The sequence below is a fragment of the Rhinolophus hipposideros genome (genome assembly GCF_964194185.1).
Source record: "Rhinolophus hipposideros genome assembly, chromosome: 16".
NCBI lineage: Eukaryota > Metazoa > Chordata > Mammalia > Chiroptera > Rhinolophidae > Rhinolophus > Rhinolophus hipposideros.
Genome location: NC_138062.1, coordinates 44,063,857 through 44,090,758, shown reverse-complemented (window position 1 = coordinate 44,090,758; position 26,902 = coordinate 44,063,857). Strand labels below are relative to the sequence as shown.

General features: G+C 55.5%; 1 protein-coding gene across 11 annotated transcripts; it reads left to right on the top strand.

The window, feature by feature from the left end:
- The first annotated feature begins 407 nt into the window (after positions 1-407).
- DMTN (dematin actin binding protein) lies at positions 408-26,902 on the top strand. Of its 11 annotated transcripts, none has more exons than XR_013995222.1 (17): positions 4,892-5,022; positions 5,865-6,069; positions 6,221-6,322; positions 16,402-16,603; positions 16,866-16,940; positions 17,334-17,489; positions 18,355-18,399; positions 18,761-18,860; positions 19,243-19,299; positions 19,527-19,679; positions 20,191-20,315; positions 20,902-21,007; positions 24,454-24,518; positions 24,690-24,745; positions 25,112-25,177; positions 25,447-25,527; positions 25,691-26,902. XR_013995222.1 is itself a non-coding variant. In XM_081077904.1 (15 exons), the coding sequence occupies exons 2-15, from the start codon at positions 16,586-16,588 to the stop codon at positions 25,802-25,804; spliced, it is 1,143 nt and encodes a 380-aa protein (XP_080934030.1). In that variant the 5' UTR covers positions 448-584; positions 16,402-16,585; the 3' UTR covers positions 25,805-26,777. The 11 variants fall into 11 exon arrangements, 2 of the variants coding, with proteins under 2 accessions (XP_080934030.1, XP_080934031.1); XR_013995224.1 differs by having other exon boundaries at positions 5,862-6,069; XR_013995223.1 differs by lacking the exon at positions 6,221-6,322 and having other exon boundaries at positions 5,862-6,069.

Genomic DNA, 26,902 nt, shown 5'->3' with positions numbered 1-26,902 from the left:
TCTGCTCCCTGTGTGTCTCTGTGTGTGTCTGCCCCCAGCTTCCAAACTGCTCCTGGCCAGACTGTAGGAAGGGACTTTCGTTTTTGTTTCTGGAAAAAAGAAAAAAACAGAGAGAAAAAAGAGGGTTGACCATTCTTCACATTCCACTACCCAGGCCTGCACCCCCACCCCCAGCTCCCAGCCCCAGAATAAAACCATTTTCCTGCAAACGGGTGATCTGAAGAGGGTGGTGGTGGAGGGATCCAACTCCAAAACTCCACTGGGGATAAGCTGGCTTCTCGGAGCGGCGCGGGGACGCCGGCAGGTGCAGAGCCGCGCGGGGCGGGGCGGCCTCGAGGGGACGCAGGCCTGGATGGCCCGGAGGCCCGCGACTCCGCCCGCGGGAGCCAGGCCGCCCCTCCCTCCGCGGGCTCCGGTTTCCTGGCTCTCCCGGCGCGTCCCGTGCTACCTGTTGGGGCGCAGAGAACCCACACCCTGGGGCCGAGCCTCGGGCCGGGCGGGCGGGGCAGGCGGCCAGCGGGGCAGCAGGCCCGGCGCCCCGGCTGCAGATGCCGCCTGGCCGGGCGCAGGACTGCTTTTCTCCGGTGAGGAGGGTCGGGGCGCGAGAGGCGGGCGTGGGGGAGTGGGAAGGGGAGTGGGGACGAGAACGTGTCCCCTCGTTCTCCCGGGGTCGCTGCGGGCCGGCGGGGGCGCACCTGAGGGGAACCTCAGTTACCCCGGGAGGGCACGGAACAGGGGGCTGGCCTGTCCCCCCAGCCAGCGTGTCTGCTGGGCTTTCCCAGACGCCCCTCCGTGCGCATTTGGGGGGTGGAACTCAGAGGCCATAAAACCCGCCTCTTTCCTGCTTCGCACCGGCCTTTAATCTTGTCAAGGGGAGGCCCTTCCCGGGAGGTCTGTGCGCTTGGGGGAAGTACACCCATGGAGCTCTGTCTTCTGCTGACGGACCCCCAGCCTCAGTTTCCCTCCCTCTTGCTGAGAATATGTTGGGGAAGGAGATCGTGGAGCGAGTAGAAAAAAGATGAAAGATATCCCTTCTCCCCACTTCTCCCAAGCATGGCCTAAAAATGAGGACAGAATGGGGAGTTGTGGAGGGGCCTGGTTTAGTCCAAATGGGAGGTGAGGGAAACAGCAGTCCAAATGGAGGGGGGTGGGGGGCTGGGTCACTCACCTCTCCCTCGGTGAGAACTGGTACCCTCTCTGACACCCCCAACTCTGGGCAATTTAGACTGCCACCGCCAAGAGGGAGGTCCGCAGGCCCCAGGACATTCTCCTTCCAGCTTGTCATAATTGCTTTTCACCAGGCAGGTTTTTTCTCTCCCCCCCAATCACAAAGAGCCTTAATCCCCGTGAAAACTGCGGGAAACGTCTTGGGAGTCATTTTCTGGGGGGGGTGTCGGGAGGGTGGTCTGGAGCCATAGCTGATAACTGGTGAGTTCAATGGGATTTTAAACTCAGGGGCAACGCCCAGCAATTACCTGAGAACAAAGGGTTGGGGCACCCAGGTGTGGAGGACTGGACTTGGGGGGCTGAGAGAGGGGCCTGGGAAGGAGCTGTGTCGGGGAGGGGGAGCTCTTACAATTGCTCTGATTTCCGCAGGAATTTGAGACATGCTTTAAAAACTCTAGACTGCCTCCCCCCAGCCGGGCTCTCAGGCCCACCCCCACCCTCCCTGGCTCGGGTTAGAGACGGCTTCAAAGGTGGACGGGGCCCTTTGTCTTGCCTCTGCTTTCTTCTCTGCCTTTCTCGGCCCCTCCCTCCCCCTCTTTGACCTCCCCAGCACAGATAGGCCTCTGGGGGCCGGCTCCAGAAAGCCCTCACTGTTTCCTTTCTTGGTGTTTGAGGTGAGAATGGAGAAGGGTGAGGGAGGAAGGCAGCTTGGAGGCCTGTGCCATCTCAGAGAGTGCGGATGCCCCACCCCAAGCCTGAGCCTGGCCGGTCTGATGCCTGCTTGTGGCCTTGGGTCCCGGGCTGAGCTTCCTGAACCTTCTCACCACACCATTTGATGTCTCTGCCGAGTCCAGGCTCTCTATGCATGGCGCCTCTTTACACGCTGGGGTAGTCTGTTCAGCTCATGCCCTCTGAACCAGCGAGTGTGAAAATTCAACAGGAAGAGGCTGAAGTAATGGATGTCTAATCACGGGACCGAGAGGGATTTCAAGGAGATGAGTGTGTGGTAGGGAGAAGGCTTCCTGTGGGCCTCAGACGGCCCCAAGCTGGCTCCAGCAGCCTGGTGGTTTCCGTGTGCCCGAAGGCTCTAAGCCAGTGTGCATGGATGGGGGGACACAGTGGGGCAAGACTTAGGGCAAGATGAGCATGTCCCTCCCCTGGAGGGAGGTGGCAACAGCGTGCCCCAGCTCCCGTGCCTGCTCAGGGTGACCAAGAACTCTAGCTAAGAATAGCCTCCATATTGATTGTATTGATCTCCCTTCTCTGTCCTGCCCTCCAAACAGCCAGATGAGGCAGAGGGGAGCCAAAGCAGGAAGTCAGAAGGGGAGTCCACTCTCTTTTTAGTCCTTGCCATCTGGCTTCTGTTTACGGCACTCCATCCCACCGTGTCCCTCGGACTCCAGTGGCAGTGACTTTCCAGTCACATGCCCCCCCGCCCCCCAAAACAAGCCTTGCCTCAGACCGGGTGTCCTCAGCCTCACAGCCCTGGACACCGCCAGGGAGCACCTGTTTTGAAGTTCTTTCCTCCCCCAGCCTGCCACAGGCTGCCCTCTTTTTATTCTTTCCCTGCTTGGATCTTCTCTTTCCTGCCTCCTCTTCCTAGAAACGTTCCCTACGATTTCTGCCATTGTGTTCTCTCCTTGTTCTTCATGCTGTCTCTCTCTGAGCAGTCCAACATCTCAACTCTCATCCCCTTGGCCAGGGCTGCTTTCTCCTCCAAACTCTGGAATGCCATTGCCAGACCTCCCTGGGATGTCTCACCACTACTCTGCCTCCTGACACACACACACACACACACACACACACACACACACACTTCAGGATGTCATAGTTTGTTCAGCTTTCCTTACCTTACCATAAAGCACAGCTCTGTCCTCGCCACTAGCACACTTCTTAGCATGGTTTTCAAGACTCTTGCACAATTCTGCTGGGGTGCCCTTCCCAGCCCCATCCCTAAAACTCCCCTTTAAAAACGCTGGCAAAACAGCATCCCTTGCCCTCCAGCAAGCTCACTGTGCCCGTCTTTGTGCATGATGTTCCCACTGCTGAGTATGCCCTCCTCCAGAAAGCTTGCACATCCAGACTGCAGCCATCTCGTCTGCCCCGTGGACTTTCCCACTCTCTTGGGGGAAGTGGATGTGTCCACTATGCTGGTGTGTGCCTTGCCCTATGGCACACATCCCAGCTGGTCCAGACTGTACTTATCTGTGCTTGTGTCATGGATCTGCTAGATAGCAAGTGCCTCAGATGTAGAAATAGTCTGTCTTTGCCTCTCCCCCGCCACTATCCAGCACAGTACATTACACAGAGTAAGGATTTTTGGGGGGAATAAACCAACGGAAAGCCCAGAGAGGCACCACTGGGCCAGCAGCCTCCAGTTCGTCCAGGTGGAGTCAGGATGAGAAGCCAGAATCTGGCCTTCACCCTCCATCCTTAGATAGACTTGGGAGGGGAGGGGTCCTAAGCCGTTAATCCAAATATTTATCTATTTCCTAGAACATACAAGCACTGTGCTAGCTAGCCCTTCAGTTAATAAAAAATGATGGACAAGATATTGTGTCATCCCGTCAAGCTCTCAAGACACTTGAAATTTAATTGGGGGAGATAAACCCATATAAAGGCGTATTTTTGCGTGGGGAGAGGGGGACTGTTGGAAATCTCTCTCTTGTACCTGAGACCGAAGCAGCGTTTGGTACATCCCAAAAGCGTGAAAGAGGAAATAAGAGCTATGGGAAGTAAAGAAACTAACATGCACGGAGCTCTGGCAATGTGCCAGGCAGCACCCCAGGATACTCACGTGGAACCCCTTATTTAGGGAGTAAGATTATTCCCATGGAACGCGTGGGCCAGCTCAAACACAGACATGTGCAATCATCCCCGGTCACAGCCAGAGAACATTACAGTCTAAATTTTGTCCTCTCTTCAACACCTCGAGTAGAATGTTCTCCACACCCCAGCCAGGCCCAGTGGGTGCTAGCGGGGAAGAGTGCCTGGGGCAAGGCAACTGGACAGGGCTGCGGTTTGCATGATCTTTAAGAACAAGCAGGATTTCAGCCAGCAAAGACCCACAAGGTGAAAATACCAAGAGTGAAAACAGAATGAGAAGCATGGCCTTGAGGCAGGAAGCATGATGTGTGTTCAGGGGAAGGTGAGCCGTTGATTGGTTTGGCTACAAATAAACGTTTGCATGGAAAAGGGGCCGGAAGTGACTGGGTCACATTATAGAGAGTGTGGTCTTTCTGCTGTGGCAGGGAGGAGATAGTGTGGGGTCCCCTTTGAGAAGGGGAATGAGCAGACGCAATTGTGGGGTCAGGGTTGGGGCAGCATTCTGGAGTCCAGGAGATAGAAGGTCTAGTGATCGCAGGGGGCCATAGATTCCAAACTCTGATGAGAACAGGTCCCTTCCAGGCCCTGGTTTTTCCGTGTATTCCTCTGGCCCAGTTCTCTGTCACCTTTCCTTTCTCCGTAGGTGCCCAGATGCCCTAGGTGCCTTAGTCAGCCTCCCTGGGAGTTAATGTTTAGACTGCATAGGGACGGGGCAGCGGCGGGGGGGTGGGGGGGGTCCCTGGTGTTTCCCTTCCCCGACAGGTTCATGCGTGAGGCGGGGCAAGGGGCACTGGAGTGAGACGGAGACAGAGGACAGAGCAGCCTATTGCACCGGCTCTGGGGAGGGGGCAGGCAGCGGGGCCAGAGTCCAGTCAGGACATCTGGCACCAGTGACCTTGCTGGGGAAAAGAGTTAAGAAGTAGGTGTCCTGGGCCTGGGACGGCCTGCCTTCCAGGGGCAGGAGCTCCAGTGCCTACTGTGGACTCCTGTGCCCATCCTCAAGGCCCCAAGACAATCCTGAACTTAAAGGTACATTAGTTCTGTTACCAGCATTCTGGCTATGGCCAGGCAGGGCTCAGGAAGCCTGGGGGGGGGGGGCGGAGGCGGAGCAAGTATCTCCGTAGGATGAGGCCAGAGATGAGGTGGAAATGGAGCATGGCGGGCTAGAGAAGGGTCTCCTGGCCTGAGTGTGCCCTCTGGACCCCACCCCCAACACACACACACACACACACACACACACACACACAACCAAGATCCCTGTCATCCAGAAATGACCTTGACAGCTACCATGCCTCAGGTCAACAGAGGGAGCCCTAACTCTGCAGTCCCCTTGGTTCCGGGGCTGACTGGCTGAAGATTATTCCTGCCCAAGGTGGCTCTGCCAGTGGAGGGACATTTCCTCCGGAGCTGGCGGCAGTGGGGCTGGGCCTTGTGGGACTGGACAAGCACTGTCCCGGGCTCTGACTTTCCTGTAGGTCGAGGGGAATGAGAGGTTTGGGGACTAGGACAGGTGCTCAAGGATAGCAGAGGTCAGACGGGCAGGGTTTCTGGGCCTGAAGTCGAAGCCATGTGCCTGCCCCAGCCATGCCCAGGAGCTCGCCTTCCTGCCAGAAGCCACCCTCTGCCCCTTCCATATAGGCTCCCTTGTTCCTATTGCTCTTCCTCAACTCCACGCTGAGCTTTCTGGAATGGGGGACGCTGCCCAGGACTGCCTCCTTGTCCAAGGCTGGCCTGCTTTCTGGCCCTGAATTAGGGTGCTCCTGAGGCTGCCCCAGGAACCAATCCCAAGAACCTTGTGGAAGGGGAGAGGGGAGAGTGGTGGGGCTGAGTGGGAGCCCTGGCTCCTGAAGCTCCCCCACCCACCCCAGCAGAGAGGCCGACCTCAGGCCCCCTCCCTCCATCACTGAAGAGACAGTAGGAGCCACAGCCGCCTCCTTCCCCCTCCCTGCCGCCTCCTCGGCTGAGCCGGCAGGTTGTCTTGGCAACGGGAGGCGGAGTGGAGATGCGCGGAAGGATAGAGGTGTATGTCACTGAGGAAGCTGCCGTGCTCCTGCCCCACGCCCCAGGCCCTTGAAGGTACTGTGAACCCTCCCCATTCACCCCTGCCTTTCCCCTTTACGCCTCCCCCAATCCATCATGCTTGTTTCCTTGAGGAGAACGCTCCCCTCCTTCCCAGCCCCCCCTCTCCAAGACTGTTACCCATTCCTCATGAGCCATCTCTCTCCAGGCCCCTGTCCACAGCTGTCCTTTCCAGCAGAAGCTCATTCCAGCCCTACCTCTGGGACCCTTGCACAGGAAGACAACCTCGTGGGGTGGGGTCTGGTGACGGGTGAGTGAGAGCAAGGGAGGACCCGAGGTAGTGGGAAAATCAAGGGTCCTAAAGGCTGAGGCGTAAAAGCGACTGGCCCTTGGTTTCCTGGATGGGAGGAGGGAGGCAGTGCAGGCCTGGGGTGGGGCCAGGGCAGTAAGGGTGGGGTAGAAGGGAGAGAAAGCAGAGAGGCTGGCAGAGGCCAGGCTGGTTACCCAGGAAGGCCTGGTTCCTCTCCTCCAAGGCTGTGGCCCCTCCTGCAATATCAAAGGTACACCCCTCCCAGATCATCTCCTGGCCTTTTCTTCATGGCTAGATGGATCCTGTGTTCCCCCCACACACCTCCACCTTTCTCCTTCCTTTCCACAGTGCCCTCTCCCCCACCACACACAGCAGCTACGCAGACTCTGTCTACTCTTCCTCAGCCACTCAGCTACCTGCCTTCCTCATGCCTCCTTTCTTTCTGGAGCCCATCCTTCAAGATTCATCTCTGTCTTCCACTAATCCAGCCACATCCCACCCTTCCTGTCCCTACCTGTCCCCTCCTGTCCTCTTCTCTTCCAGAAAGAGGTCCCGAGGCATACTCTCACTTGTCCCCCTAAAGACCCTCCCCTCTGATTTTTCATTCAGATATCCCAGAGCCCCCTCCCCAGTTTCTAGATTTCCTTAATGACAGCTGATATATCAGCTGACCGGCTATGGGCAGTGGTTACCAGGGCAACAGCAAGGGCTGCGTAGGTAGGCAGGTCTGCCAGGCAGAAGTGAAGAGGAGGCTGGGGCCAGGGCCAGGGTCAGCTGGCTAGGCTCCCTCCCCTGCCTGATCCTGGGGGTCACAAACTGGGCTCTGCTCTGAACCCAGAGGGAACCAAAAGGCCAGTGACAGGTCTTCCCAGAGACAGGGAAGGCACATCCCTGTAATTCTGTGCTGGGACCCGGGCATCGCCTAACAGGAAGGTCCCTTTTGAAGAAGTTGCCCTAGCAAGAAATGGGGTCTTTCTCACTTGAAACACCATGGCTGTGCTCTGCTACATTTCCCAAGGGGTTCAGGTTCCCAAAGGGCCCCCCCCAGCTCTTGTTCTAAGGACCTGTTTTTCCCAGTCTTCCCATCCATCCTTCCCAGGAGGGGATTAATCCTTACATGACAAATTCTGGCATCTGTGCCCATACTCCTAGCCCTTGGCCTCCATGCCCTTAGGGACCCCAGAGGCCTCCGTGGCTGCTGTTAGGTGCTGAGTGGGAAACACAGGTACTTGGAGAAATCAGGTGTCGTCATCCCGTGGTTATCAGCATAGCTCTGTCGTCCCCCCGCACTCTGACTCACTCTGGCTGTTTATGAGGAGGCTTGAGGGGCTATGTATGTGTGAGCGTGAATGTTGCAGGGTTGGGGGTGTGGGAAAGGGAAAAAGGCCAGCGGCTGGCCCAGTCTGCTTCCGATTCTGCTTCGTCATGATGCCGGCTTAATGCTCCTCTTGTTTGAAATGGATTGAGCTGCAGCGAGCGAGGTGGAAGGGCAGACACATACAAACACACCCTGGGCTGGCCACGCGCTATCAGCTGGAGGTGGGGAGCGTGAGGGGGAGCCAGCCGCCCGCCCGCTGTCCTGCCCACCCGCCTGCCAGACGCAGACTCCCCAGCACAAGGATCCAAGCGACAGGCTTTTGGAAGAGCAGGGTGGGGGCGAGGGAGGTGGGGGCCCAGAAGGGTAGGTCTTCTTCTTCTCCAGCTCCCCACCACCACACCCCAGCCGGCTTTTTTCCGGTTAACTGTGCTCTGGAAAAGCTCAGCTGGGTTCCTGGAAGAGATGCCTGCTACCTAGGACAGGCTGGGCCCCCGGGGGCCTGCGCCTGTTCCTACCTTGCCTTGGGGCTCAGGTCTGGGCCACTCTGTCTGGGAACAGGTAGGTGGCAGGGTCTCCCACTCGCTTCCCCTCTGGGGTTTGGGCCACAACACCAGCCTGGGAGAGAGGCTCTGGGAAGGGCATGGAGCCCCTCGGGAGGGTCCGCTGTGGCCCCTTGTTCAGTGGGAAAATAGGCCCGAGTGGCCAGACCCTGGGACTACCTGGGTTTGATCCGATGGAACAGCATGCTGATTTAGGGAAGAGCGGCTGGGGTGTTCCATGCTGTCACCCCATGCCCCCTTCACCTAGTTGTGTGGGCCAGAGGTCCAAGTGATGGGACGGGCCCCGGGGTCACCTGGACTTGGACGAGCTGTTCCCTCTTTGCTGAATGACAGGGAAGGGAGAGAGGGGCATTGCCAGCCACGCTTCCCTCACACCGTGGGTACTCTGGAGGGGGAACAGTTCACACAGAGGCCTGAACGCTGTTGGTGTGGGGCTTGCTGGGGGTGGGGGGGGGGGAGAGGCCCCTGGGGAGCCGCCTTCTAGACCTTAGCTGGCCAGGCTGGGCGAAGGCCAATGCAGGATGAGGTTGGGTGGCAGGGCGTGGCCACAGGCCTGAGCCCAGCTCTCCCGGAAGGGGCTGGGGGCTGAGCAGACAGACACGCAGGCCCTGAGGATCCAGAGCTCCTTTTAGCTCTGCCGGACAGGCCAAGCAACCTTTCCTAGGCACATGCACCTGGTGTCTCCCTCCCAGGGGGCTGTGTTGCCAGGGTGCCAGAGTCAGGGGAGCAGGAGCAGGTCTAGCAGATGGAGGCAGTCGTGCTTTGGGAATGGGTGGCACGGGAAGCCCCCAGGGGATGGGTAACCGTGGGGGGCTGTGTGTGCTGCTGTACACGTTCACAGCTTGGAGAGGGGGTGTCAGCACACGGTACAAGTGGCTGTGATGGGGAGGACTGGTGAGTGGGTGTGAGGGGGCGTCAACGGCACTGTGTGTCATTGTTGGGGGGCGCCGCTGGGAGAGTGGGGGCGTGATCTTGCGAGCAGCCGCATGAGTTCTGCCATGGTGTTTCGGTGTGGGCTGTCCTGCCTGTGCCCACGTGTGAGTCTCACCTCACGGCTGTGGGCTTCTTCATGGCCATGTGTCAAACACCTGGGGCAGGCTGTTCCCCGGGGCGTGCAGGTCTGTAGGAATCCCTCTTTCAGAGCTCCTGTACGTGTGTATAGACCCGAATAGCGATGTCCCGTAATTTAGAAAGCTGAATTTGGGATGCAAGACCCTTGGACGTCCCCCAGCCTTGTCAATCCAGCTCGTACAAGTGCCACCACAACCCGCCCACAGGACCCGCTAAGAATAGATGCCAGAGCAGGGAAATGCTGAGGACCAAGCAAGCCTGAGGGGCGGAGGGGACACAGAAAGAGGGTTTCCTCAGAGGGTAGATAGAGAGGAGACAGAAACTCAAGTGAGAGATCTGAAATGAATAGACGCATATCTGTGAGGCCGGCGGGGTGCCTGGGCCCGGTCCTGCTGTCGTTAGGAGTGAAGGGAAGCCAGGGCCTTGCGCAGGTGGGTTCTCAGGCCAGGACCCAGATCCTGGCCCACGTGCCCCTGCCTGGTGCTTCCTAGAGTGGGAGAGCGTGCTGTATGGTGTTCACATTAGAGGAAACCCCAGCCCCAGTCCTAGCAGGCAGAACAGGGCTTTGGAAATGGGGCTGGGAGAGAAGGAGAAAATGAGAGAAGAGGGAGTTAGGGCTATGGCAGCCTTAGAAAAGGCACAGGCCTCAGGCTTGGCCAAAGTGAGGGATGCTGACGAGCCCCTGGCCCAGAGCAGAGAGCCCTTCCCTGCTGGCCTCACGTGCTTTCTGAGGGCGCATGAGTGCCCCCCCCCACATACACACAGAGCCCATTCTCACAGCAGGCCTCGGACTCCCTGCTCCTTCCTCTTGTCCGAGCCAGTCCACCCTTTCCCTCTCCACCCTGGGATGCTGTTTTGGGAACTGGTGACCTAGCTGGATCCTGCCTTTATTTCTGGCACTAAGTTGTTGCCACAGTAACGGCGGGGGTGGGGCCGGGAGCGGGAGAGGGTGAAAGGGAAACAGATGGAGGAAAGATGAAGAAAGTAAAGAAAAAGGGAATGGAAAGCAGAAAGAGCGGGGGCTGGAGCAAGGACCTTAGTCACACTGTGAATGAAACTGGAGGAAGAGGGGAGGGCAAAGTTCCTGCCCACCCTGCACCCAGCTGGCCTCCTTTCATAACGGGTTTACTGTCTGTACCAGGCTTGACCCTGCCTGGGGGCACAGAGCCTGACTCCTGCAGCCTCCCTGCTGTGTGCACAGGCCAGGCCAGCGAGCAGGATTCTGGGCAGCTCCCCTGAGTGAGGTTAACACGCGGCTTCCAAGCGTCAAGTTCAGATGAAGTGGGATTGTTGGGGACCCCTTGACAAGAGTATCCCTTGGTTTGACCTGAGACAGACCTGGGTAGGAATTGCAGTCTGGCATCTATTCGGGTGGCCTTTAGCAAGTCAAACCCTCAGCCACGGTTGCCTCATCTAAGTGGGGGAAACGCTGGCTTGTGTGAACGCAGAGAGGATACAATGGAGTGAGTGACGCAGGGAGCTGCTGCCGAGCAAGTGGTGGCTGGCTTAGGGTAGGAGCAGAGGCTGGGCCAGAGGACCCAGGCTGCGGGCCTACCAGCGGGGCCTTCGTTTCTACAAGCCACCATCAGGTCAGGTCAACCCCTACCTGGAGCAAGACAGAGTGGGGACAGGTGGGCGGGCTTATCGCCCCATCCAGGAGCGGAGAGGCTCTGGTTGCCATGGAGATTTGGGTGGGCCGTGTGAGGTGGGGCTGGCTGGTAGCTTAGATAAGACAGGCCGGGCAGCTAGGGGAGGGTGGGGTGGACAGGGAAGGATGAGGAGCTCGCTGCTGGTGTGTGATGTGGGGAGGGGGAACCGCGGAGATGTCCCTTCCGCCACCTGGGCTTGCCTTCCTCCCAGGTTCTTTCCCTTCCTTCCATCCTGCCCTCCCTTCCTGCTGCAGCCTGGCCTTGCGGCCTTTTCCCTGAGAGGTTGCTGAGACCTAGGGAGTGCGAGAGCATAGGCAGAGGGTAGGCGAGGGCTGGAGGAGGCTGAGTGAGAGAAGGTGTGGGCTTGAAGGAGAGTAGCTTCCCGGGAGGGGTGTAGGCGGAGCAAGCAGTTGCCTGCATGGGGTAATTTGAGAAAAGCCAAGAACACCCCCCCCTCTGCACATACACACTCTCTTCCGCCCCAAAACATTTTCCCTGCTGGTTTAAAATTTCACCAGTAAGACCTCATGCCTTAAGGCTAGCCTCAAGTTCAAATGCAAATGTCCCCAGAAGGGCAAGGTATTAACAATTTACCAGGGTGCTTTCTGAATGTACCGGGTGGGCACAGGTGTGAGGGTCCTAAAGGAATGTGGCTCAGGGCGAGAGAGGAGACCTGGAAGCTGAGGGGCAAGACCCAGCACAGGGGATGGTCCTGGGGTTGTGGACAGCCGTGGATAAGAAAGGGCCAGGGAGCAGAGCAGAGGTATCATTATTTTGAATCCTGTCTCTGAGCGGCTGTGCCTGTGGGGCAGGGTGTGTGCACGTGAGTGTGGGTCTCGGTGCATGACATGTACACCTGTGACATGGCTCCCCGCCCTCCTGGCCTGGGCAGTTACCCCTGAGAGGCAGTCATTGCTCCACTCTGTGTCCTCCCCACCACAATGGGTGGGGTGGTCAAGGGGAGGGTGCCAGGGTCACCCAGGTGCACCCCAGCCTCCAGGACACAGAGTGGAAGCTCTCTGTTCTCCCCAACCTGCTCAGCCACCCACACTACCCACCGTGATCCTCCCAAACCTTCTCTGCTCTCTTCAACCTCTGCCTAACCCACCTGTAAGATCTACATAAGACCTCATCTCTCACTTTTTATAAGAGCCTCCCAATTGTCATCGACCCCTCCAAAGGACCCTGTCTGTGGTTACCCCGCTTTTTACCCCATCTTCTCTTCTCCTTGTCAAGAAGTGTGGTTTTCTTTCCTTCCTTTCCAAAGCCAGTCGTCCACCTGGACATGGATTGGGTCCCTTTGCCCTGCTGAACGGGGCTCCTGCCAGGTACCCCCTCTCCCCAGCAGCCACCATCTTTTTATCTCTACCTTTCCCTCTGCCTGCAAACATGTCAAGTCTCCCCTTTCCTTAAAAACCTTCAGCCAATCTCACCTCCTCCAGAGCTACTCTTCCTAGCCCCTGCCTTTCTATCATACTTCTCGGAAGTGACAACCCGCCCCCAGACCTGTGTGTCCTGGCCAGGCCTGCCTGCTCCGTGATCGCTAACAAGGACTCCTCACTATTCCTCAGAGACCGCCTCGCCCTGACACCCACCCTGGTGAGCTGTCATTCCCTTCAGCTCTTGAGCCTTCTCTGGGCGATGGACGCTTGGCTTCTCAGCATTCTGTCTCAGCCCCTCCTTACCTCCCTTTCCCATTCTTTCTCTCAGTATATTTATTGCACATTCATTGTGTATCCAGCCCTTTGTGAAAATATAAAGAATGACTAGACACACTCCCTGTCCCCCGAGGAGCTTGCCATCTAGTTTCCTCCCTCCCTTTCATGCCGCCTCTGGATACTTCTTTCCTCTAGTCCCCTGGGTCCTAGTCTCAGGGGGATGTTTTTGACCTTCTTTCTCCCTGGGCAACCTCATGTGCAGACCACCACTGTTAGCTCAAATAGCTCCCAAATCTCTATTTCCAGCCTGCCCCTCCCTCAACCCCCGGATCCCCTGGACATTTCCACCTGTTCACGTATGGCACCCACCTCAGCCTCAAGCTGGCAAAAGTGAATGCATTGCTTCCCCTTTTCCTGTCTCTCGGGCTTGCCAACTGCCCCTCTCCTGGGGCTCTCCAGATCAAGTCCTATTTTGTACATTGTACCACTAGGATTTCTCCCATTTGCCCCTTTCCATTTTTGGCCCCATGCCCAAGTCTAGACCTTCACAGTCTATGGCATCTGAACTGCTGCCATAGCTTCTTGGCTAGTCTCTCTCTGAAAGGCCACTTTCTGTGCAATCCGTTTCCCAGGCCACAGCCAGATTCATTCCCCCAAAGCACTGCTTGGATCTGTCACTTCTTCGTTTACAAAGTTTCTAAGCATTGCATGGCCACTGTTGCTCACAGAACACAATCTAAATCCCCTAGTCTGTACTCAAGGCCTCCACAGGCTGGTCCCCACCCATCTGCCCCAGACATGTCTCAACCTCATGAATTCTACGATTCAGCCATACATTGTGTTCCAGAGACAGACCCAGGGCTGCTTGTGTCCCCACTTGCGCTCATGCTGCTTTCTCTTTCAAGAATCCTTTTTTCCGTGTTTGCATGATCTCACACTGAGCATCTTTCAAGGCCTACCCCACCTACCTGCTCCTCTAAGAAACCATTTTTATTTTCTCGTCTGGATAGCCCAGGCAGGAGTGATCCTCTGCTGTGACCTCTCACAGCCCCTTACACTATCTTATCTGGCACATGTAATGTTTTGCTTTGCACAGGAGTTATCTATATACATGCCTCATTTCTGGAGGGGCAACTCGCTCCTCTGACTCATCTTTCTGTTCTCCAGAAGACTTATCACAGAGTGCTGTTCTGTGGTCATTGTATCTGGTGAATGGAGGGATAAAACAATACATGACTGGATGGATGGATGGACGGATGGATGGATGGACGGACGGACGGACGGACGGACGGACGGACAGACGGATGGATGGATGGATGGATGGACGGATGGATGGACGGATGGATGGATGGATGGATGGATGGACGGACGGACGGACGGACGGACGGACGGACAGACGGATGGACGGATGGATGGATGGATGGACGGATGGATGGATGGATGGATAAATAAGTGTTTGCCTCTAGGGCTAAGCCAAGTGTATAACTGGTTTGACAACGGCTGTTAATAAAGATTAGAGAGGAGTGAGAGGGAGCTAACTGCTCTTTGAATATGTACTAGAGTTTATTCTGGTCATCAGATACCTACTTAAGAGCATTACAAAGTGAGTGCTAAGAAAGCTGGAGAAGGAGTGAAGCTCTGAAATGGAGGCTTTCCATGGACACCATACACCTAGTATGACTCTGATGGCCAGAGTCTTGTCTTGGAGAAGTCTTGGCTCTAGAATTCCAAAAAGAACTGAGAAATGTGGCAGGTTCTAGTCTATACTCACGATGTACCTGACACAGTATTAGGTAGGCACTCTGAATCATGCCAATACCAAAGACACATTCATTTTCAGTTCCATGACTCTGGACAAGTTTTTAAGCTCTCAGAGCCTCAGTTTCCTCATCTGCAAAATGGGTCTACCTTATGGGGTTGTTAGGGAGGATGAAACAAAATAATCCTTGTAAAGTGCTTATCAAAGTACCTAGCATGAGTATGCAAAACATGATAGCTATTATTATTGTTTGTTTTGCCCTGCAGAAATTAGCAGTCATTCTACTTAGCAAAAAAAAAATATGTTCCCATGTCAGGAAACATATAATCAAGGACTAAGTTACATGGTTCTCTTTTTTAAGTCTCACTGGAATTCAGAGAAGGGTGAGGACTAGAATAGTAAGGGAAGGCTCCCAGGGGAGGAGGTTTTAGGACGGACTTTGAAGGATGGGTGGGATTTGGGAGAAAAGGAAGTGGATGGAAAATAGTGGAAGGGCATACACAAAAGCAGGGAAGTGGGAGTGAGGGCTTCTTGTGCAGCAAGCAGGTGGTTTTGGTGGTGGAGAGACGGTGAGCAGAAGAATGGCCTGATACAAAGTAATAGGTGATAAGATTGGCAACACCAAAGACCTCAGTCTTCCATGACTCTCTGTCCTAAAGAATGGCTATAGAAAAACCATCTAAGTTCATTAGTCCCTGTGGAGATAAAAATAATAACTAACACTCTACCTAGACTTTATAACGATTTGAATAGTTCACATGTTATAATTTAGCTGATATTCAGAGCAACCCTATGACAACATTTCACAGATGAGCAACACAAGGCACAGAGAGGGTAAGTAATTTGCCCAAGGTCACACAGCTTCTGAGTAGCAGAGTCTTGTATTCACCTCCAGGATCTCCCATCCTGAGTCCATGCTCTTAACCACTACATTATGCTGCCTCTTCCCTGGACCTCTGGAGCCATCATCTCTCTTCACTCCATGGTATATTGCCAGCAGACAGAAAGACAGTCCTACTGCCAGCATCACACTGCAAACTTAGCCAGGCATTCATTGAATGGTTATTATGTGTCCAGGACTGGGGCATGGGGGTGGGGGAGGGAACATTGCTAAGGGAGTTAACTGAGGAAGGAGAAGGCATGGATGGTGGCCCCAGGGAACTCATAATCTACTGCAGCAGACAGGACCTAACTCACTAGGAGCAAAGGGAGAGCAGTGCACACTAGGCTGCCTGCCTGCACAACCAGGGGGCGCTAGCTAGCCTGCAGTGAAGTAGCGCTTCAGACGGCAGCCTCAGCCCTGACTAGCATCTGAGAAGGTTGTGGGCAGCTGGGAGGGGGCCTTGGCCCCAAAGGGTGCTTTACCAAACGTCCTGCAAGTGAGTGAGACTGACTGCTGTACAGGAACAAGCATGGGGCCTCCTCTCCCTTCCCTTCTTCACTACGGGGGGCGGGTGACCCAGGGCAGGAAGGGGTGTGTGTGTGGCCGAGCAGCAGCCCCCAGCCATTGACTTGACCACTTCATCCCAAGTCGGCTTCGTTTTCTGTCCTCTCTTCCTCGTGTGCCCACCAGAGAGGCATTACTAAGTTCCCCTGTGTTCTGCCCTCCTGGGGTATGAGAGTGAGGGGCACAGTGGACAGCAGATGGAGGGGGAGTGGGACGAGGGGCCAGCACGGAGCCAAGGGGAGAGGCGTGGCCGCAGCCGAAGGGGGGTGCGAACCTGAGCCTGAAACTGGCCTGCAGCCCACGGGCAGGGCAGGTGTCCGAAGCAGGGAAGTAGTGGCCGCGCCCGGACAGCGGACCCCTGCCGTCATTTCCTTTGCAGCCAAAGAACAATGGCACAAAAACAAGTGCAGCCCTCCACTTTCCCGCCTCCCGGGCCACAGGCGCACTTGCTTCCCCGGGCTGAGCGAATGGAAAGCCTGAGTCCTGGGAGGGCCCGGCGCCCTTCCGCCCCGCTGTCCGGAGCCCGGGCCCAGCGCGAGGGGCTACCCGAGCCCAGCCCTCGCCCGCTGAGATCCGGGCCCGACAGCCTGGCTGGCACGGTCTCCCTCCTCTTCCAGGCCCCGTCCTCAGTCAGCTGCCTGAAGGGTCCCCGAGGGATGAGGACGCTACAGCCCAGTGGGACGCCCTCTCTGCACTCGCGGCCACGAGCGCGCCGCGCCCCGCAGCCTGGCCGAGCCTGACGCCCGGTCGTCTCCCCTCGCGCACAAGGATCTGCGAGTGACCCGACCGGCCATCTACTGCATGGAACGGCTGCAGAAGGTGCGCGGGCTGCGTCCAGGCTGGGCAGTGAGGGCCCGGGTCTCAGCGTGGGTGGGGCCAGGCTTCCCGCCGAGGGTCAGGTCGGGGTCAACGGTGCCACCTGGTGGTTGCCCGCAGCACCGCACCCTGGGGCCCCAGAGGCCTAGGGAGCCCTCTCCGTCCTAGTCCACCCTCCTGCGGCGGGTCCTGCGCCTTTGGAGACCCCTGCCCTCAGCCCTCGCCCACACGCACATTCCCACGCCCGCCTTCTCACTCTCCCCAGCAACCACTTACCTCCCCCGGGAGCGTCAGCTCCTCCCGAGACTCCAGTGTTCCGGGCTCTCCCTCCAGCATTGTGGTGAGTACCTCTGCGCCGCCAGCACCCTCAGGCTGGGAAGAGGGCGGGGTGGACACGCTCACTGCTCCGCGGCTTTACTCTGCCTCCCTCTTATGGTCCTGCAGGGCTGGTGGGCAAAGAGCACCCCAAAATCCAGAGACGGTTCCCCGTCTCCCGTTCTCCTGGTCTGGTCCTGTCTTGTTATACCCAGAGTACTTGGTGAAAGACTATGTCTTTTAAGGGGACTCTCTTAACCCTTCAAAATACATAATGGAATTGTTAACTTATAGGAGCTGACATCTAAGAAGGCTGCCCGTTTTCTTCCTCCTAATACATTGCAAGTCTGGCTTGTAAGGCCAGGATCCCAGGTGAGCCTTCCGACACATCTGTTCCATGGGCACCATTTCCCTTCAGGCCAAGATGGATAATCAGGTGCTGGGCTACAAGGACTTGGCCGCCATCCCCAAGGACAAGGCCATCCTGGACATCGAGCGGCCTGACCTCATGATTTACGAGCCCCATTTTACCTATTCTCTCTTGGAACATGTGGAGCTGCCCAGAAGCCGGGAGGTGAGATGGGGGGAATGTCCTCTTAGACAAGACTTAGAGGAAGGGAACTGTCCTTCAGACACATGGGGTGGGAGGCAGACTCTCTGTCGTGCTTTATTTCCTAGAAGCCAGACTCCAAAACAAGAAAGGGAACTGTGCACGGGAATCAACCAGTGATGACCAAGTGTTTGTAGAGAGCTGGCAGATGAGCAGCAGGGTAGCTCGCCTAGGGAGCAGGGGAGGCCATGTATGAATGGCAGCTGCCCAGAGGGATCATGTAGGAGGAGGGTGGGAGTGGTCAGACAGACAGCAGATTTCTGGAAAACGCCCAGGAGCACTGAACTCGGAGGCCGGAAATCCTGAGTGACCTGTGTGATGGTGTGGTCTCAGTTTCTCCTTCTGTAAAATAGGTGATATCTCTGCCCACGCACCTCACCGGGTAGTTAGTGCATGAGATAACCATGTGCTTTGTAAGTGGTATTCGAGAAAGAGAGTGTCATGGCTGAGCAGTAAGATGAGGCCGGCCAGGAGCCCAGACTCCAGGCCGGATACCGTGGGTCTGTCCTTTCCACTCATTGCCAGGCTTTGAGGACAGGGCCACAGACATCTTCTGTTGGCCCTCGGAGAACAAGCACACTACTCCAGGATCTGGGGCTTCTTGCTGTGTCCTAGGGAAAGACTTAGGACTCTGCCCAGGAGGGTACGAGAAGGGAGAAGGACGGGGGGCTAGTGCTGGGAACTGGCGAGGGTTAACAGAGAAGAGGTGGCACAGACATTGGCTGGGCAAGGGTGCAGAGTTGGGTGGGGAATGCCACTGCCCCTCTAGGGGACGAGGGATGAGGCTTTTATCCACCCTGTAACTCTGACCAGCTCCTCTCCTTTGCAGCGCTCTCTGTCACCCAAATCCACATCTCCGCCGCCTTCCCCAGAGGTGAGTCTGTACCACCCCTAACACCTGCCCACTCCTCCTCTGACAAGCCCAACGCCCTCCCCCAAATGCGTCCAGACAGGGCTCTGCAGAGCCCAGGGGATGACGGAATCAGTGGACCTCATCCTGCCTCTGTCCAGCTCTGTCCATCTGTTTGTCTGACCCGGGAGCTCATGTAACTCTTTCTCCTGGGTCAGGCACCATCAGCAGGTTGAGTCTTTGGATACCCTGCATTTGGGGGCTTGTGGGCTGCTAGGGTGGGAGGACGGAGATGGGGGAATGAGGTGAAGCCACGTCTACAGGAGTTGGAGGGAGTAGGGTAGAAGACCTGGGAGCTGCAGTAAACCCCACTTCTGCTCTGCAGGTGTGGGCAGAGAGCCGGTCCCCTGGAACCATCTCTCAGGCTTCAGCCCCAAGAACCACTGGGACCCCTCGGACCAGCCTGCCCCATTTCCACCATCCCGGTAGGTTTTACTGTCAGCCTGGCTGCGTCTTTTCCCTAGGACCTCTTTTCTCCTTCAGGAACCTAAGCCCCTTGCTCTCTGTCCCCACTCTCTGGGGTATATACTTTCCACAGAACTGGCCGGACCCCCTTATGCCAAGACCCTGGGCCCAGCTCCGAAAGATGATGGGCCCTGTCATGTCTTCCCTCCCACCCAACCATAAAAGTACAAAAATGCCCCACCTCTTAGGGACCAGGAAATCGCGTTCTGTCTTGGCTACTGAAAGGAGCCCATGAATTTCTTACCTTCTCCCATTCCACTTGCCTCCATTCTCATCACTGACCCAGACTCCCCCGCCATCAACACGTCCTCCTTCTCATCTGCTCTTGCTCCCTCCCCACAGAGACCACCCGCCCGGATTCCAACATCTACAAGAAGCCACCCATCTACAAGCAGAGAGGTGAGGTTCCCGGAACTGACCCGAGCCCCCTTCCCGCCACATGCTAGAGGCTGTGCCGAGGGCTGGGAGGGGATAGGAGAGTAAGTGTCCTGAGCAGCGCTTTGCCTTGCCCTGTGCTCGTCCCCGTGTGTTATTTTCACATCCAGAATCTCACCAGTGTGAAGGGGGGAGGTGAGGGCTTTGGGCGCAGGAGGCATGCATCGGCTGACCCTGCCCTCCACCCGCAGAGCCCGTGGGAGGCAGCCCTCAGAGCAAGCATCTCATTGAGGACCTCATCATCGAATCATCCAAGTTCCCTGCAGCCCAACCCCCCGACCCCAACCAGCCAGCCAAGATTGAAACCGACTACTGGCCGTGCCCCCCCTCGCTGGCTGTTGTGGGTAGGAGCAACTGTTGGAGAGGGGAAAGGGAGGCTGGGACACCACCTCACAGCCCCTGTTGAAACCGCATGACCCCACCCTCACCCCCACCCCCACTTCCACCCTATGTCCTGTGGTGTGCCCTGCAGGCTCCTTGCTCACCCATCCCTGCGTCCCTGTAGCTCTGGTGTCAGTGGCCCTATTTGGGGGTCATTCATCACTTTCCATTCTCTTATTTGACTATTCGACAGACACTTGTTACACTAATACTGTGGCCCAAGTTCTGTGATAGGAGCTCCGAAAAAGAGAAAGAGAAATGAGACAAGGTCTTGGTCCCCAATGAGTGTGTGTTGCCCACACAGCTTCACTGCAAGATTAGACCGTGTTACTGTTACTGTATTTGCTTGTTTAGAGATAACTTGTAGTGTTTGCTTTAAGGGGCAGCCCAGTGCCGTGCACACAGTCAGCACCGGGTAAATCCTTGGTAAGCAAAAAGTTGGTTGACGTGCCTGCTTTTGCCCCTGTTTGCCAGAGACAGAATGGAGGAAGCGGAAGGCATCACGGAGGGGGGCAGAGGAGGAAGAGGAGGAGGAAGATGATGACTCCAGGGAGGAGATGAAGGCTCTCAGGGAGCGTCAGAGGGAGGAACTCAGTAAGGTAGCAGCGCGATACTTTCCACGCAGGCCCCCTGTGTCTTCCTGGGGACAAAAGCTCTGGTTCCATAGCTATTCCATTCCAAATGGCTTCGTGCCTGAAGGGTATCCTGGTCAGAACCTGTGAGGAATTCCCCTTCTTTCCCACGACTTCATGCTTCTGTGGGGGGAATGCTAGTTAATATTAGGGTCAAAAGCACAGGACGGGTGGTCCCACCAGTGCCAGGATGCGTAGTTCATGGAAAGAGGAGAAAGAAGAGAGAGCAGACTGCTGGTCTCCAGGGGAGGAGAGAGCGTGTTGGGAGTCATACAAAGGCCGCGTGGACTAGTGCTTTGGGCATCGTGACCTGGGATGGGGAGGCCCCTGGCGTAGAGTTACACCGAGCGGCTCTGACTTCTTGCTCTCAAGGGTGGCCAAATCCAGGTGGCAGTGCATTGGACCCAAATGACAGACTCCACGGGCTCCCAGGCATGGCCCAGCCACTCAGGAAATCTGTCCCCATGGCTGCTTAATATGCCAACTCTGAACCTTTTGGACATGAGAAATGAGTATCAAAGTCTTGGATCCATCTCCCTTTCTTCCTCCCCAGGTTACTTCCAACTTGGGAAAGATGATCTTGAAAGAAGAGATGGAAAAGTCATTGCCTATCCGGAGGAAAACACGCTCCCTGCCTGACCGGACACCCTTTCATACCTGTGAGTGCCTCGGAGGGAACTCAGCATCACCTGGCCAGATCCTGAGGCCATAATCGAATAGTCTATTGGGGCGGCCTGTCATATGCCCTGCACTGTGCTATTGCTGGGTGTAAGAGACAGAAAATTCGGTGGCTGGCTCAAGGCACACACGCTGTCCTTAGGGCAAGAATACCAGTCATGGAACAAGACTAGATGATAAAAGATAGTATCAGCTAAAGCAGAATTAGCAAATATTGTTTAATTTAATAAGCATTTATTGAGTGTCTACCATGTGCGAGGCATTGGAGATTATCAAAAATGAAAAAATATAATCCTGTCCTTCAGTAGGTTCCAATCGTTGGGAAAACTGACGTGGAAACTGGGGTTTTGATGTGGAAACTGGTATTCTGGTGAGATGAGAAGTGTACCGAGAGTGCTTTGAGAGTCCTGGTGACAGAGGGTTCGGGGTGGGGGTGCTAAACTGAGTCTTGAAGAATGAGGGGGAGAAGGGCCTCGCAGACACTGGGGACCATGTGGGAGTAAAGGCCCGTCAGAGGAAACCTGGCCAGTGTAGAGGGCCTTCAGGAGCCTGGAACCACAGAGCCCAGAGTGGCCCATGCTGTGGCCAGTGCTCTGAATGCCATCCCGTGAACCACCTGAGTCTAGCCTGGACTTCCTTAGAGCATGGCAGAGGAGAGGGAAGATCTGAGAACACAAAACTACGAGGAAGCTACGAGGTCTCTAGAAGCCTGGCCTTAGAAGCCACACAACATCATTTGCACTGCATTATATTGGTCAGAGCAGCTCACTGGCAGCCCAGACTCAGGAAGGGGAGAGATCCACTTCCTGATGACAAGAACTGCACAAAGGCACGCGGGCTGTGGGGCTGGTGTGGCGGGCCACATTTGCAGACAATCTGCCACACATTCCGGTAGTCTAGGTGGGGCTGAAAATATACACAGGTCCAGAGAACAGGAAATAGTTTTGAAAAATATATAGGATTGCAAATCATCTAAACTCAATGGCTAGTTGGACGTGGGAGGCAAGGGGGAGACAAGTTGGGGTTTTGTCCTGGGTGCTGACAAACCTGGAACTGAGATGATGAAAGAGGCATGTTTGGGGGCACAGATGAAGAGACTGATTTGGGACATGTTGGGTTTGAAGTGCATGTAGATGGGAGCTGAGTTTGACTGAGTTGCAAGCTTGAGGGATGAGTCAGGACTCAGACAGAGCCTGTAGCTTCTAGGGAGTAGCAAGACTGTCGGAAAAATGCAATTGTGCAGAGAGAGAAGAGAGGGGCAGGGACGGGAGCCAGGCTGTACCCTGGAGAGCACACATGTTCAGATCTGGTTGTAGGTTGGTTAGGAGAAGGTTGGGAAGGGACCGAGCCTCAGGACATGGGGTGGCTTTGAAAGGTCTCTCTCTCTGAGGGCTGGAGACTTGATCTGGGAGCAGGCCATGTTAGAAGTGGAGGTTATCTGCTGAGCAAAAGGAGGTTGAGGCTTGCTGAGATCGGGGAAGATTTGGAATAGCTACTGCAGGGAAAGGGAGCTGCCGCAAGGCCTTCTATCCGGAGGGGTGATAATCCAAAGCTTGCAGGTGAGAGGGGAGCCATAGTCTGATCCAGGCAGAGTTTGGTGAGGCAGGTGCTGCAGGATGAGGGCCCAGGCGAGCAGCTGAGAACTGGTGAAAACACTTATGTCCTGCACCACAGGCTGAAGGACAGGGGAGCGGGGGATCAGGACACTCGAGGTCCCCAGGAGATGTGCTGGGAATGAGGCTGAGGGGAAGCTGCAAACAAAGAAGGGTGCTGTGGCCACAAAATGGGACCCCCAGGCTTCAAATGTCAGGGTGAAGCAGGTGTGGAGGACGAGACCCAGGGGGTAGCCATTGTAGGGGTTGCCTGCTGTGGAGTGGAGGTGAAGGCTCCTGGGGTGGGACCACAAGGTACGTATGTGGCTAGGACATCCACGGGGTCACCAAAAGACCAGGATGGTATTTCAGGATGGGTGGGAAGTGTTACAAGCAGCCTTTTTAGAGAATAGGGATTACATCGTTAAGGCCTGAAGAATGAGGCCGATAGAGAGATGCCCCACTGAATTCGGTCTGTGTTCCACCATAATTTGATTTTCAGTCAGTATTAGCCCTCTAACTTCCATTTTGGTCGTGCAAAGTTAAATAGCCAAATGTCTCCATCACCACCATTTTTGGCGCCCCTGAACTTGTATATGATCAAAGGTCATAGCGTTTCATGGGTTCCCACCCTAGCTAGTCAACCTTAACAATTTCAGAATTACGAACAGGCATGTCACGCTGACTTAAGGGTAACGTCGAATGGTCACTTTCAAACATAAATAAGCATTCTACAAGGGACTTGGAATGAAAATCTTATGTGCCTGGTAGGTCACAATTCTATCAGTCAGTTGAAGTAGAAATGTATATTTGATTATCACAGAAGTGAAATGCTTCAGTAACGATAATGGTGAAAGCAGATAATTCTGTACACAAAAAATAAGTATGAAGTATGTTAAAAATTGAGATGTATTAAGAAAAAAGCAGGGCCCCAAAAACACATTTTATTCTCACTAAACTTCCAAAAAAACAGATTTTATAAGAATGTTTTAAGAAGACAGTTCCTAAAAAGAAGAAGACAGTTTCTTATAATTTTGAGTCTGTCAACGCTAACCCTTTAAACAGAAATGCTCGTCAAAATGATCGCTATTAGAATGCCCACCATTTCTAGTAATTGGAGATGAAGGAGTTTTGAGATCTACCCAAACTACTAAGAATCTTAGGTACCAAGTTTTCCTAACCAGTCTTCTTGAATTATAAACTGCAGGGCTTGAAAGGTAAGTGATATTAAATGTGCAAATTAAAAGTGACATCTGATCCTGCAGACGTGAAATATATTGACTGCTGGTGCAATCTAGCCATTGACAATGTTGAGAAAATTATTGTTTCTGGATTATAACATCAAATGTTTGAAACTCTATTGCTGGCTCTGCTAATAAAATTGCTATAATTCGATTATTTTGACAAAACGATGGATTTCTTTTTGTATCCCAGAGGTTCATTTTACAATGGCGAGCCTCCTCATCTGACTCTCTCACTGGCTGACTCGATGTTAACACTTGGGCACTTGGCCCAAATGTATTAGGTTGGTGCAAACGTCATTGCGGTTTAAAAGGTGAAAAATAATTGCAAAAACCGCAATGACGTTTGCACCAACCTAATAAATTTGGTGCATTGTGTTAGAGAGAGGGAAGGCAGTAGAGATAAATCAAGGCTGCTGGCACAATGTCACTCGCCGAAGATAATGGGCAGGAGCTGGAAGCCAACAGAGGCCCACTGGGTTCCCCCAAGTCCACCCTTTCACTGCCCTGCCCCTGGTGGCAGAGGCCAGGGAGGGAGCCCTCTTAGGAATGAGCCCGGCCAGGGGACTGAACGGGCCTCTCGCTGTCTTCCAGCCTTGCAAGCGGGAACATCCAAGTCATCCTCTCTCCCCGCCTATGGCAGAACCACCCTGAGCCGGGTAAGGTCCCAGACCAGCGGTCACAAACTGCATGCGGGGGAGGGTGCAAAGTGTGCATGTGGTGGCCTCTGAGCTACTTGGGTATCCTGGGGGAGCGGGAAGACCCTTAAAGTGAAGGGGACTCATGAGGGATGCTCCAGCTTCCCTCTGATCCCTTTGTGTCCTTTCTAGCTACAGTCCACAGACTTCAGCCCATCTGGGAGTGAGACTGGAAGCCCAGGTGAGAGGCAGGGCCGACCGGATGCCTGGCGAGCAGGGAAAGGGGCTTAAGCAAGCCCCCAGGGCAGCCGTGTCTGTGACGTGGGCAGGGCTGTGTGGCTGGAGGTCGGGGAGGCTGAACTGGCAGGTTTGGAGGCCTGCTGGCCTCAGAGCCACCTCTGAACAATGATTCTTCTTTCCTGCAGGCCTGCAGGTGAGTCCCTTCCGGAGGGGAACACGTGGAGTGCCAGAAGCCATGGACGGGTGACTGGCAGTGTTGAGGGAGGTGGGCTGTGGGGCCACAGAGTTGCCTGTTGAGGACATGAGAAGCCCAGGGTAAGGCTGGGGAGGTCTCCCTGCCCCACTCTGGCTCACTGCGGCTTTGGTCTCCCCAGAACGGAGAGGGCCAGAGGGGGAGGATGGACCGGGGGAACTCCCTGCCCTGTGTGCTGGAGCAGAAGGTGAGGGGCAGTGGCAGAGCCAGCGGGTGGTGGGCAGAAGCATCTACAGCGGGTGGGCCAGCTCTGGGAGAAGCCAGGGAAGTGAATGCGCTAACGGGTCCTCCTGGAGTTGCTGATGGGGTGCATTAGGGAAGCTGGGGGAGATGGATGGCAAAATGGCATGAACCCAATGGCCCCTGCAGGCTGATAAGGGGGCCTGGGGAGTTGAGGGTGTTGCTCTGACAGGGAACATTATGAGCCTAAGACTGACCCTCTCCCCTGACCCCCAGGTCTATCCCTATGAGATGCTGGTGGTGACCAATAAGGGGCGAACCAAATTGCCTCCAGGCGTGGATCGGATGAGGCTTGAGGTATGCAGGGAAAATGCTCTGCCGTGTGGGTGCAGGGGCTTCTGGTGGGGAACCGCCGCCTTCTGGTGGGGAAGATCTTGGCCTCTTGCTGTGAGCGCCCTCCCTGGCCACTCAGCCAGCCGCACCCTCCCATCCCTAAGCAGCTCCATGTCTCCTCCTGCAGAGGCATCTGTCAGCTGAGGACTTCTCCAGGGTCTTCGCCATGTCTCCCGAGGAGTTTAGCAAGCTGGCTCTGTGGAAGCGGAATGAACTCAAGAAGAAGGCCTCCCTCTTCTGATCGCCCCCACACTCCGTAACTGACCGTCACCCCAGCCGCTTCAGGGCTCTGGAGCAGGAACACTAGACCCCAAAGCATCATCTCGTGGGGGAGCAGGGAGGTGGGCAGAGAGGAGGTTGGCTCCATTGCCCAGGTCGCGGGGAGCCCAGGCCTCTCAGTGCTCGGTTGTATGACATGGAGTTTCTTCCCATAATGAGCCGGGCCTCCCCTCATCCCGGGTCCTTACTGCACAGGGCAAACCCAGGCTGGGCTCCAGCACACACAGAGTTAATGCCTGCATCCTCTGGCTGCTCCCACCCCATGAAGAGAGGTCCTCAGAAGATAGGAGATGTGAACATGGCACTTAGGGATCAGGCCTTTGGATGTCTTGACCAATGGCTGGGTGGAACCCTCAGGCCTGGCAGGAAGAGATAAGGGTGGGAGGCAGCAGGCAGGCAGGGAGAGCTCCAGGACCCAGTGTCTGCCTAGTTCTCCTCCTTGCCTCACCATGGAGAGCTTCCTGCACCGGCCTCCCACTTCTCTGACTCCAGCAGGAGCTGGCTCGAGCACAGCCTCCAGCAGGGAGACCGCCTTGCCCTCCAGCTTATTCTGTTCTCTCCTGGCAAATCTCTCCTATGCTTTGAAGCCTCTTGCTCAGCCCTGTGGCTTCCCCAGAAGCCTTGGCTTAGAGTGGAGATGTCGCCTATACAGAACCCCGGTCCCCCATAAGCCTGCAGGCAAAGTCAGCTAGAATCCTACGTTCTGGTACCCAGGTCCTGGGCAGAACCAGGGGCCCCTCTGGTGGAATCAGGAGGCCATGCTGAGTGTCTTGGCTACCAGGTCCCGCCCATACCCCTGCATCCCCACCACGCCTCTAAAGAATGTAATTTATTGGGGCATCCCCAGTTGCTTTCCTTACCTAACTCTCTGCCCTACCCGAATCACACTCCCAGCTTTCGTTCTCTACAAATACATATATGTGTACATAATTATATATATTTTTTGGCCCAGACCTGGGTTTTGTTCCTGCCCAGACGCTGGCATCCCTTTCCATTGTGTGTGTGTGAGATGATGCTGGGGAGGGGAACGCTGCTTGGAATTAAAAGGTTGCATTGGGTC